The following is a 13051-nucleotide window of genomic DNA, read 5'->3' on the forward strand; positions in this document are numbered from 1 at the left end:
TTCTTCAGCCAGAGTGGTGAATATGTAGAATTGTTTGCCACAGAAGGCTGCAAAGGCCATGTCATTGAGTGTCTTTAAGACAGAGACAGATAGGTTCTTGATTAATAAGGGCATCAGGGATTATGGACAAAAGGCAGGAGATGAGAAAAGTATCAGCCATGGTTGAATGGAGGAGCAGACGCGATGGACCGACTGGCCTAATTCTGCTCCTAGGTCTTATGATCTAAATTGCCACTTAGTGTCGAGGAACTAGCAGGGTAAATATGTGGGATTACAGGGATAGGGGCTGGGAGGGATTGTGGTCAGTGCAGACTCAATGGGTCAAATGGCCTCTTTCTGCATTGTAGGGATTCTATGATTCTAAATTTTTATAAGTGAGGACTTGGAAAATCTACCGACATACCTGAAAAATATGAAAGATTCTTAAAAATATACTAATTTATTTAAATTGTTCTGATAATCACTGGTTTAACACAGCTCAAAATAGTACATTGATTTACATAGTAGATAATGAACTAAGCATTCTACTGTACATGAAGAATTAAATATTAAAATAAATATTATTCCTATCTAAAAACATTATAACTAAAAATATAGACTTTACTTGTTTAAATATAAAATATGATATTAAATTTTATTTCATTCTAAGGATGTGAACACTGTTGACAAGGCTGGCATTTATTACCCAAATAGGCAAGACTGCCAATGCTGCATTTACTGACCTTCCCTATTGGTTCCAAATGACAGTAAAGAGTGAACCACACAGTGTAGAACATTCACAATCACATACTAAGGCTGGCAGGTTTCCTTCACTGAAGAATATTATTTAACCAGTTACTTTGTATGACAATCCAGCCAATTCATGATTATTTTATCTGATGCTAGCACACAAATCATTAAATTGATTTTTAATGAAAGTGATTTCCCACTTTCCACAGTAGGATTTGAAATCTTGGGAGTGCTAATATGGTGCCATAATTATTAGGATACTGTGTCTTTACAAAGCTTACCAACATTAGCAACAAAGATTTTGCATACAAGGACCCACCAATACTAGATCGCACTGGAGAAAATTACTCCTAAAATAGCATATTTTTTAAAAAGACCTACTTTGGACATTATTTAGCTTGGCCAAGCCTTTGTTACATATTTAGCCATAATAAATTCCTTTCAAGTTTCAAACACATTTAATAATTAAAAAGTTTTTCTGCATTATTTATATCATTGCCATTCTGTGACAAACAAAAAGATCCACTTGAAGTTCTGGATGAGGTAGAGTTGTTGTGATTTGTGTAAAGTTACAATCACTGGCAACTTTTATTAAGTGCTGAAGGTGGAAAAGGAGCTAATGCTTCTTCTGCATTTGGCCAGTTGTAGAAATTTTCTTGATACCATTCAACTAATGGTGAAAAAACAAAAACAAAGAAACAGTTTAGTTATTGCTATAATTTTAAAAACTATACATGTCACTGCAGAATGTTGTTATCTATTCAAGAAAGTAAAGTGCAAAAACAAATTTAAGCCATCATAATAGATTGTTTTTAGAGACCTGAAAATGTTTTCCTTTAACTTTGCTCTTGAAAGTATATCCAGCAACCGCCTCACACGCATTAAAATTTATTACAACTACTTTTGAAACGTATATTTTGGGTGAAATTAATTATGAACTTCAATTTTGACATATTTTTCTCTCCCTCTTTACTTTTATAGAGCCCAGAACATTTTAGCTACTCGTTTCCTTGTTTTTTCAGCTGCGCTGTACATTTCAGGGATTCAGTCAACACTGAAATAAAAATAACTACTAACTGGTTAAGAACTAATCCGTGGGTCTAGATTTTTGTGGAGCAGAAGGCAAAGTTAAGTCGGGAAGCTTTCTGAACTGAAAAATCCATCGAATGGCCAGCCATATTTTAATTCTGGGAAGGCAGGGCAAGATGAATCAGGCCCCTGCCACCAGAGACAGGTGTGAGGCAGGCAGATGGCCAAGTTGGAATGTCTGCCTCTGTTTTCTAGGACAATGGTCCAGTTTTAATGACCAATATCGGCCCTCAAATCCTCATGCACGTCTTCGTGCTCCCCATGGTGCAATACCATCCATACCCTGCTTCTCCCCGCCCCACATGTCTGCCATAGCCATTCATACGGCGTACATAATGGACAGACCTCAGGATATCCCAGAAAAAGACATTTAAAAATTAAAATCTAACAAGCAAATATAACTGCCAGATTCAAAGACATTTCACATTGAAAAAAAAACTGTCAAACCCATTCAAAAACGTAAATCCCCTCAAGCAGTCAAATAAAAATAGTAGGTTATCTACTTACAATATCATAGACAGATAATTCTGTCATAACCTCAACTTCTTAAAACTATCAAAACATGAACACTGTCCCTCTGTTGTCATAAATAGTTCAGGAGTTTTTGATGCTTAGTCAAGCATGCTTAATAACCCTGGCTATCTAAAAGAACTTACCTGACGAAGGGGCAAACCCCGAAAGCTTGCGAGTTTACTATCAAATAAATCGGTTGGATTTAAACCTGGTGTTGTCAGATTTCTTACTGTATCTAAAAGAACCACAGGAAATAGCAACAAAGGAGCCCATTAAAACTGAAATGGCACAGGGCAATGGGCGGCATGGTGGCACAGTGGTTAGCACTGCTGCTTCACAGCTCCAGGGTCCTGGGTTCGATTCCTGGCTTGGGTCACTGTCTGTGTGGAGTTTGCACATTCTTCTCGTGTCTGCGTGGGTTTCCTCTGGGTACTCCGGTTTCCTCCCACAGTCCAAAGATGTGCAGGTTAGGTTGATTGGCCGTGCTAAGAAATTGCCCCTTAGTGTCCAGGGATGTGTAGGTTAGAGGGATTAGTGGGTATAGTACGTAGGGATATGGGGGTAGGGCCTGGGTGGGACTGTGTTCGGTGCAGACTCGATGGGCCGAAGGGCCTCTTTCAGCACTGTAGGGTTCTATGGAAACACCACACTTTTTTTTCTTTAAACTCCCATCTATTTCAAAGCAGGTTGACCATCAGTCAATGGAGTGTTAGATTTTTAAAAAGTTTGACAAAAGGGTCATTTTATTCAAAGTTAAAATTAATGGACATTTAAACCTCAGTCCAAAAGATGACGGGAGAGATTTCCAGCACATTTTTCTACAGTTCTGACTGCATTTTGGAACTTCTTTAATTGAGAAAAGCAATGTAATGCATGTCAACACTTATACAATAATGATCATTGTAATGGTCAAATTATATTTGTAGGATAAAGCCCTATATTTAATTACTGCAGTAAAAATATCTAACTTGCAACATCTAAATATTGAAACAGAGAACAAATGTTAGTTTCTTGTATCCCAAGGCTAGCCAATTAAATAATTCCAGAGCAGCAGGTGCATAGGGATACCATCACCTGCAAGTTTCCCTCCAACTTGCACACTATCCCAATTTGGAACCATTGCAGCATTTTGAGCCCACAGGCTGTGATCTCTGCTGCCTCCTCACTGACGCTCGTAATGGGACAGAACCTGATTTACATTCATTTAAATAAATTTGAATGTCATAGGGAATCACTCCCTACGCCAGATCTTCCCCATCACTAAATTTTTGTACCTTGTCAACGTGATATCACGTTGGAGAAGTTTTCAACAGGTTCACTACACATGAATCTGTTGAGGCATCCCTCCGTGGGTGCAAAGCTGAGTATAGCCCATAGACAGGGGAACATGGAGGAGTCCCTGATATCTCTATAATGGGATTGGGTTAAGGTTATTTTTCATATTTTAAAAAGGGCACCCCAATCTCTGTGGATCCAACTTTGCTGTTATATTTCAGCCCTGCCCCTTAAAATGATGATGTGAAACATACCCCCTTCTTTTCTTGACAAGCTGTCATAAGATTTGGAGAGGAACCTACCTGTTTCTCTGGAGAGAAACATATCAATTTCAGTCAGATCCTGATACGTTGTCATTTTTTGGTAAGATTCTGCCCTACATCACCGCTCCTTCACTGTCACCAGGTTAAAAGCTGGGAACTTCCTCCCTGAAAACAGTGGGTGTACCTGAACCACGTGACTGCAGTGGTTCAAGAAAATGCCTCACTATCTTCTCAAGGACAATTTGGAATGGGCAATGAATACTGGCCTTGCTTGTGATGCATTCATTCCATGAACAAAGAAAATAAGAATATTCTGTTTCTCTATATGTATCAAGAAAAACATCCATCATGTAATTATGGATTAGATAAATGTAACAATACATACAAGATGCTAAAATAAAAAACAATTGGAGTCATTTAATAGGCAACTTAATTATTCCAATTGTTATCTGTTCAGTAAAAATATGTTGCTGTTAAAAAATATTTCAAAGAATAACCATACTTGTCTTTCTAATTCCTTCCTCCCATGCTACTTTGGGTTTCCAACCAAGTCTGTGCAGTTTTTTTGAATTCATTGGATAATTCAAATCATTGGAAGGCCTAGGGAACAAAAATAAATTTCAAAATAGGATGTTTGATTGAAGTACAACTCGGGGATTTTCACAGTAACTTTATTGCAGTGTTAATGTAAGCCTAATTGTGACACTAATAAATAAACATTCTATATTTAGTCACATTCCTGAAACAAATCAGAATAGCTCATTAAATCATATAATCTGCATTCTTGCTGTTACTCTGTTGAACAAAGGTAAAAAGATTTACCCAAGACTCTTTACTCAAACAAACTGGATTATTTCAGTAAAGCGTTTGATAAGGTTCCCCATGGTAAGCTACTGCAGAACGTACGGATGCATGGGATTGAGGGTGATTTAGTGTTTGGATCAGGAATTGGCTAGCTGAAAGAAAAAGGTGGTTGATGGGAAATGTTCAACCTGGAGTTCAGTTACTAGTGGTGTACTGCAGGGATCTGTTTTGGGGCCACTGCTGTTTGTCATTTTTATAAATGACCTAAGTGAGGGTGTAGAAGGATGGGTTAGTAAATTTGCGGATGACACTAAAGTCAGAGAAGTTGTGGACAGTGCGGATGGATGTTGCAGTTTGCAAAGGGACATAGATAAGCTGCAGAGCTGGGCTGAGAGGTGGCAAATGGAGTGTGAGGTGATTCACTTTGGAAGGAGTAACAGGATTATAGAATATTGGGCTAATGGAAAGACTCTTGGTAGTGTGCATGAGCAGAGAGATCTTGGTGTCCAAGTGCATAGATCCCTGAAAGTTGGCACCCAAGTTGATAGGGTTGTTAAGAAGGCATACGGTGTGTTAGCTTTTATTGGTAGAGGGATTGAGTTTCGGAGCCATGAGATCATGTTGCAGCTGTACAAAACTCTGGTGCGGCTGCACTTGGAGTATTGTGTACAGTTCTGGTCGCCACATTATAGGAAAGATGTGGAAGCATTGGAAAGGGTGCAGAGGAGATTTACCAGGATGTTGCCTGGTATGGTGGGAAGGTCTTATGAGGAAAGGCTGAGGGACTTGAGGTTGTTTTTGTTAGAGAGAAGATTAAGAGGTAACTTAATTGAAGCATACAAGATGATCAGAGGATTAGATAGGGTGGACAGTGACAGCCTTTTTCCTCAGATGGTGTTGGCTAACATGAGGGGACATAGCTTTAAATTGAGGGGTGATAAATATAGGATAGATGTCAGAGGTATGTTCTTTACTCAGAGGGTAGTAAGGGCGTGGAATGCCCTGCCTGCAGCAGTAGTGGACTCGCCAACTTTAAGGGCATTCAAATGGTCATTGGATAGATATATGGATAATAGTGGAATAGTTTAGGTTAGAGGATCATTAGATTGGTTCCACTGGTCGGCGCAACATCGACGGCCGAAGGGTCTGTACTGCGTTGTAATGTTCTATGTTCAATGTTCTAATACAAGACATTTTCTACAACTGCAGCCAGTGTGTGGCATCTAGTTCCACAATTTGTGTATGGATCATGATAATAGTTTAATGAGCCTATTTGTGTATGGAAAATCGCAGCTACCTCCTCAGAAATGCAAAATACTTTGTAGAGCAATGCTTGTTCATCTAAGAAACATTGTGGTGAGCTAATTCTGAATGCTTTTATCTGTGCAAACAGAGAACCTCAATCCCAATCTGTCTAATCAAATGCATGATAATTAGAACTGAACGATGGGCAGAAACTGTTACCACTGTGTTGTAGGTAAAATAATACCTCTGAGACTGTTAGTGAGTCAAAATACAGTGGTTTTTATTTCAAAACTCTGGGGCTTATTCCAGAGTCTCATAGAAAAAACACAAGTGGGTATTCATACATGGTAAGTCTTAGTGTCAATCGCGACACAAGTTTCCCATTCCAGCCAGAACTCTGGGTCTCCCTTCCTTGGTCGTATTACAGCCCCAGATTTAATCACAATTTACTGTCCAGCTGGCAGCTGCGGTCATGACACAAGCTTAATCTGTCACGTTTCAAAACCCTTTTGTAGCAGTACCGGCATCCCTGTCTTTGAAGTTATTTGTGCGATCGCGGCTGTCCCAGCAGGACTCTTCCGGTGAAAAGCCAGTGTTGCGATCTGCCATCAGCAGCTGTCAAAAGCCGGTATCGTAAACTACCATCTGTGTAACGATGTCCAACTAGCAGAAATAGGTAAGATTTGCATGTCTACAAAATAACAGCCATATTAAACTATCTGCCTTTATAAAAATGAGTGTTAAAGCACGTAAGACATGGACAAATAACTTATATTAATGCCAGGAGCAGTATAAGCTAAAGGAGATCAGCCATGAGGAAGGATTATGTTTGTGACATATTTTAGGTACAAAATCCATTAACCCTTTCCATTCAGGTACAAAATGCATTCACTTTTTCCCTACTTCACACTGCAACCTCCATTTGTAGAATGTTTATAATATTAACAAATCAAGGTTCTGACACAAAACAAAAAATAGAGCTAGAGCCACAGTAAAGTAGGATGGGTGATTCTTGGGTGAAGAGATAAGTTTTGAGGAATTACGTTACGAGAGAGAATTGGAAAGGTAGAGCAGTTTAGGGACTGATTTCCACAAAATAGGTTGCATGCAGCTGAGGATTCTGCCATTAATGGTAGTATAAAAGTGACCCAAGTGCACAAAAGACAAGGGAATGGTGTGCTGAGTGAGGAATGTATTGCTGAAGAAGGTAGGATGGAATGAGGTCATGGAGGCAGTGAAGACATTAATAAGCATTTTAAATTCAAGACGCAATCTGGGAGAGGGTGCAGTTCGAACAGGAAAGGGAGGACTGATGGGTGGGCAGAATTAGATGCAGGGTAGGATAGTAAAAGGTCAGTAAAGATTTGGATTTGTAAACTTTAAGTTAGAAGATAGGAGATCACCTAGAAAGGTTCAGAGCAGTCAAATCTAAACAAAGGCATGTTTTAGCAGATGAGGGCAGGTTAGGGCAAAGGCAGACATTCTGCAGAGGTTAACATTTACACAAACTTGGGATTGAAGAGTCACGATTGGATTAGGGAGGGATTGGATTATGCTGGGAGGTAACAGCACGGGGTGATTCTCAAAGCGCACTACGCTGGGGCCCATTTTGCAGGCTTCCTGTTGGGTATCACGGCCACTGCTAGTCTCCAAGACTAAGATTTCCGCCATAATCAGCTCCATGCCAGAAATCAGCACAGAGTTGATTACAATATAGAAATTGCTCTTTGCATTTCACGAGTGGGCCCAGGATTGAAGTTTCCGGGCCCGCTACCATCTCCACCCCGCCAGGAGTGGTTCCCACCAACTGGATTTACTCCTGCTCCCCATTAATGGGAACAGGTGGCCCGACCCTGCTGGAGGGAAGACAGGTCATTCAGGGTCCAAAGGAGGCTGGGGGAGGGAGGGAGGAAAGGGGAGGGGTGGGTGGCGTGGGGGGGGGGGTTACCCCTGGGCAGTGCCAGACTGGCATGACCCAAGGGCAAGGTGATTGGGGCTGGCCATCCAGGCAATGGGGGGGGGGGGGTGCGAAATCAGGGAGATCAGGGTTGGTCCACAGAGGTCCAGGAGGCCAGCGATCAGGGCTGGTCAATGATCTGGAGGCCAGCAATGCGGGGCCACTGTGCATGCACTAATCTTTATGCTGACAGATCGGTGAATTCGCAGTGGCCTACTCAGCGCTATGCTACCAGCCTCTTGAGCGGGAATAGGCCTCTCCCCCAGATTTTCAGAGTGAATCCTGCTATGGCACTCTGTGATGCAGTGCGTCAGAGATTCATTCTGGAAATCACATTGAAAAAACCAATAGGATTTACTTCCATTTTCCTGCATGTTGCTCACATAGAACTCGCACCTGTGGATTAGTTTTGTCCCTTTCCATAACTATTTTAATATTATTAGAACTATGGTCATTGGTCCGAAAATGGTTGTCCACCGTCACCTCAGTCACTTGGCCTGCCTTATTTCTTAAGAGTAGGTCAAGTTTTACCCTTTCCCGAGTAGGACCCTGCCCCTACTGCCCGAGGAAGGTTTCTTGAATGTGCTTAACAAATTCCATCTCATCTAAGCCCTTAATACTATGGCAGTCCCAGTCTCTGTTAGGAAAATTAAAATCCTCTATTATTAGTCCAATACTCCTGCAAGTCTCCCTAGTTTCCCTGAATATTTGTTCTTCTAATTCCCATTAACTATTTGGGGGCCAACAGTACAACCCCAATAAGGCCACCATTCCTTCTTATTCATTAGTTCCACCCACAAAGGCTCATTGGATGATCCCTCGGTTATTTCATCTCTATTGCCGTGATGTTCCCCTTAATCAAAAATGCAACTCCACCTCCTCTTCTTCCTCCAGCTCTGCCTCACCTAAACACCTGTACCCTGGAACATGAAGCTGCCAGTCCTGTCCCTCCCTTAGCCATGTTTCAGTTATGGCTCTAATACCTCAGTCCCACGTACCTATCCACACCCTGAGTTCTTCAGCCTTCCCTTCAGCTTTCTCACATTGAAATGGATGAAATAGATCAAACAGGTTTTTCCCATTCCATGTCATTCTCCTGTGTCTATCATATCTATTCAGCTTGCCTTTGCTGAGTACTGCATCTCCTTTCAGCCCCTCATTCGTTTCCCTGCTGCTGAGGATCCTACCCCCATGCCAATCTAGCTTAAACCTTCCCTTGCAGCAAATCTGTTCCCTCAGGATATTGGCCCCCTCCAGTTCAGATGCAACTCGTCACTCTTAAAACAGGTCACCTCTGCTCCAGAAAAGATCGCAATGATCCAAGAATCTGAATCCCTGTCCCCTGCACCAATTCTTTAGCCATGCATTCATCTGCCATATTCCCCTATTTTTACCCTCACCAGCATGTGGTACTGGATGTAATCCAGAGATTACCACCCTCAAGGTCCTGCTTCTTGACCCTTTTCCTCCTCTCTATAATCACTCCTCAGGACTTCCTCTATTTCAATTCACCTCATTTGTGCCAACGTGCACAACAACTTCTGACAGCTCACCCTCCCCCTTGAGAATGTTCTGCAGCCACTGTGAGATATCCTTGATCTTGGCACCCAGGAGATAACACACCATCCTGGACTCCCAGTTGCGGCCACAGAATCTTCTGTCTGTTCCCCTAACTATGAAGTCTCTTCTCACTATGGTCCAGTTTACCTTTACCCTTTCCCGCTGTGCCCCAGAGTCAGTCACAGTGCCACAGATCTGGCTACTGCTGCTTTCACCTGAATGGTCATCCCCCAACAGTATCCAAAATGGTATATCTGTTTACAAGAGGAATGGCCTAAGGGTACTCCTGCACTCTCTGCTTGCTTCCTTTCCTGGTCGTCACCCAGCTACTCTCTGCCTGCATCTTAGGTGTGACTGCCTCACTAAAACTTCCCATAGATACAGACATCAGGGCCAACGGAATCCTCCCTGAGATTTTACATCCTGCATGAGGTGCGTATCATTGCCATCCCAACTATATCAACTCTTCCGCAATAATGTACATCTGCAATGTGGTCACTGTTATATTTAGGCAAATAACTGCAACAAGGTGCAGTAATGAAATAAATCACCAAATAATCTGAGTGGTGTTGGCTGAGGAATAATTTTGGCGAGCAGAATTGCCCCATTCTTTAAACAGTGCCATGTGATTTAATATATCCTGATCAGAATGATGGGGCCTCAATTTAATGAGTCATCTGAAAGGCACCTCCAACAATGCAACATGCCCCAGTGTGGTGTCAGTTTAGATCAGATGCTTAAATCTCGGGATTTGGATGTGAACCTTCTAAATGGAGGCAAGAAAGATAGTGCTGAGCCAAATGAAGACAGTCAAGCGTTTAAGAGTTAGATTTGGTGAGGGATGGGGTTTTCTGGAACCTAAGAGTTAGGGAAAATGTAGGATGTAGCAGAGGTAGCTGCATGCATAGTGTAGGTCTTGGTGAGATATAAAGATCTTCTAGTTATTCCTTGGTGAGGTGGAAGGGAGCAAGGACTGAAATTTAAGGAGGCTGTTGGTTATACTCTTCAAGTTGACTCTAGAGTGGGGAGCAACTCTGGAGCAAATCAGAAGGTTAGAACATATAGAGATTCTCTTACATTTGGCTGTTGAGGGAAGGGGGGCAAGAATAACAATTCAACTAGTGAGCCAGAGCAACTCAGTAAAAGAAATAGTTATGATCGCTTACGATCCAGACTGGAAATTCTGGATGTTTTTTGCCTAACAGGTGTTGGACTAAAGAACATTTTGGAAAAATGGAAAAGATTATATAAGGAGCATGGGGAAAGCCAATGAAAATCAATTATATAAAGGAAATGAAAGAAAAGGCCTGCAACTCTGGGGTGGGACTTTCCAGCCGCGATCGCCCAAAAGCCTGAAAATCACACCCAAGGTCAACATAGCTTTGCATGGTCCATATCCCATCCAATGTGGGATGGGAAAAATCTCCCTTTGGAGTCTAACTGCCTTTTGTACAATTCATAACCTCTGGGAGGTTACTCTTCCTCAGAGTTTTCATGCTTCTCTTCTCTGGTATTCTGCTGTTATAAATTACACCTCCTCTTGTATTTCAATATATTTAATTCTACCTGACCTGCACCATTTCACCTTTATCATTTAATCACTCCTGCCCTCCACCATACCACACATTCCGGTCTTTTTGTTTTGCAGAAAAACTGTACATTTCTAATTTCCTACAATTTTTATGAAATTCTACACCCTTCTCTCCCCTCACAAATTGGAATCAGAGCAGGTGAGGGTTTTCTAGTGTTGGGTCAAACAAGGCCATAAAATCCTGCCCATTAACTCTAGTGGAAGGAAAAACAGGCCAATTAGGAAAAACACTTCAAATGTTCTCACTAGATCCCAAGACCACGCTGGACTGATTAACATAATCAGATACCCAATTTTAATATAAGAAATAGCAGGCCCATCAAACCTGTTTCACTATTTAATAAGATCATGGTTGATCTAATTGTGGCCTTAACTCCACTTTCTTGTCCTTTTGCCACAACCCTCAATTCCTTGGTTGACTTATTATCTGTCTAAATCAGCCTTGAATAGATTCAATGGCCCAACCTCCATTGCTCTCTGAGGTTAAGAGTTGCAAAGCTTAATCAACCATCAGGTAAGCAATTCTAAGATAGCATCTATGTTGTGAAACCTCTTCAGCATCTTATGTTTCAAAACGATCATCTCACATTCCTCCAAACTTCAATGAGTACCAGCTCAAACTGCTCAATTTTTCCTCATAAGAAAACCTTTTCATCCCAGGAGCCAAGTGAACCTTCTGTGAACTGCTTCCGATGGAAGTATATCCCTCCTTAGGTAAGGAGACCAAAACTCTGTACAATACTCCAGATGTGGCCAGGAACAGTTGTAGCAATTACCCTGCTACTTCCTCCTCATTATGGTTTCCCAGATGGCAGATGTTAGACTAACTGACTCACATCTGCTTTCCTCATTTTTTGAATAGTGGTGTTGCATTTGCAGCTTCCCAATCTACTGGGACACTCCCAGAGTCTAGGGGATTTTGGAAGGTTACAATTAATGCATCCACTAACTCTATAGCCACTTTCTTCAAGTTCCAAAGATGCTAATCATGAGGTCTAGGGGACTTGTCAGCCCTTAGTCCGACTAATTTTCCAGGTACTTCTTCTCTAGTGTCCGTGATTGCTTTAAGTTCCTTCCTCCCTTTTATCCCTTTGCTCTTCAACAATCAGAGGTGGCTTTCTTGTGTCTTCGACTGCAAAGACAGTTAGAAAATACTTGTTCAAATTTCCTGCCATTTTCTTGATTCCCATTATTATTTCCTTAGTATTATCTTCCAGGGGGCAAACACTCACTGCTGTTAATCTTTTCTTTTTTATATAGTAAGGAGTCTCACAACACCAGGTTAAAGTCTAACAGGTTTATTTGCAATCATGAGCTTTAGGACCGCTGCTCCTTCATTCAGTGTGGTTTAGATAAGTTCAGTGATTGGGCAAATGATTGGCAGATGCAGAATAATTTGAATAAACGTGAGGTTATCCACTTTGGCAGCAAAAACGGGGAGGCAGATTAAGGTGATGAATTGGAAGAGAGGAACATACATCAAGACCTGGATGTTCTTGTATACCAGTCACAGAAGGTAGGTATGCAGGTGCAGCAGGCAGTAAAAAAGCCAAATCGTACGTTGGTCCTCACAGTGAGATGATTTGAGTACAGGAGCAGGGATGCCTTGATGCAATTGCAAAGACCCTTAGCGAGGCCACATCTGGAATGCTGTGTACAGTTTTGGTGTCCTTATCTTAGAAAGGATGTTCTTACCTCTCGAGGAAGTGCAGGGTAGGTTTACTGGACTGATTCTTGGGATGGTGGTTTTGCATATGAGGAGAGATTGAGTTGATTAGGATTATATTTGCTGCAGCTTAAAGAATGAGGGGGAATCTCACAGAAGCCTATAAAATTCTAACAGGACTAGAGAAGGTAGATGCAAGAAGGATGTTCCTGATGGTTGGGGGCACCCAGAACCACTGATCACAGTCTGAGGATACAGGGTAGACAGATTAAGACAGAGATGAGGAGAAACTTCTTCACCCAGAAAGTAGTCAGCCTATAGAATTTGCCATCACAAAGTTGTTGAGGCCAAAACACTGA

At 41.6% G+C, this 13051-nt stretch overlaps 1 protein-coding gene across 1 annotated transcript in view; it reads right to left on the minus strand.

Annotated features, from left to right (window-relative positions):
- Positions 1-459: 459 nt before the first annotated feature.
- tgds (TDP-glucose 4,6-dehydratase) overlaps positions 460-13051 on the minus strand; it is a 64323-nt gene continuing 51731 nt past the window's right edge. The window contains exons 11-12 of the mRNA XM_080198145.1: positions 4372-4469; positions 460-1399 (exon numbers count right to left, since the gene is read on the minus strand). Coding sequence (XP_080054271.1) covers positions 1305-1399; positions 4372-4469 — 193 coding nt within the window. The 3' untranslated portion in view covers positions 460-1304. The remainder of the gene's footprint in view (positions 1400-4371; positions 4470-13051) is intronic.

This window comes from Carcharhinus amblyrhynchos, chromosome 10 (assembly GCF_965287045.1).
Source record: "Carcharhinus amblyrhynchos chromosome 10, sCarAmb.v2.hapA, whole genome shotgun sequence".
NCBI lineage: Eukaryota > Metazoa > Chordata > Chondrichthyes > Carcharhiniformes > Carcharhinidae > Carcharhinus > Carcharhinus amblyrhynchos.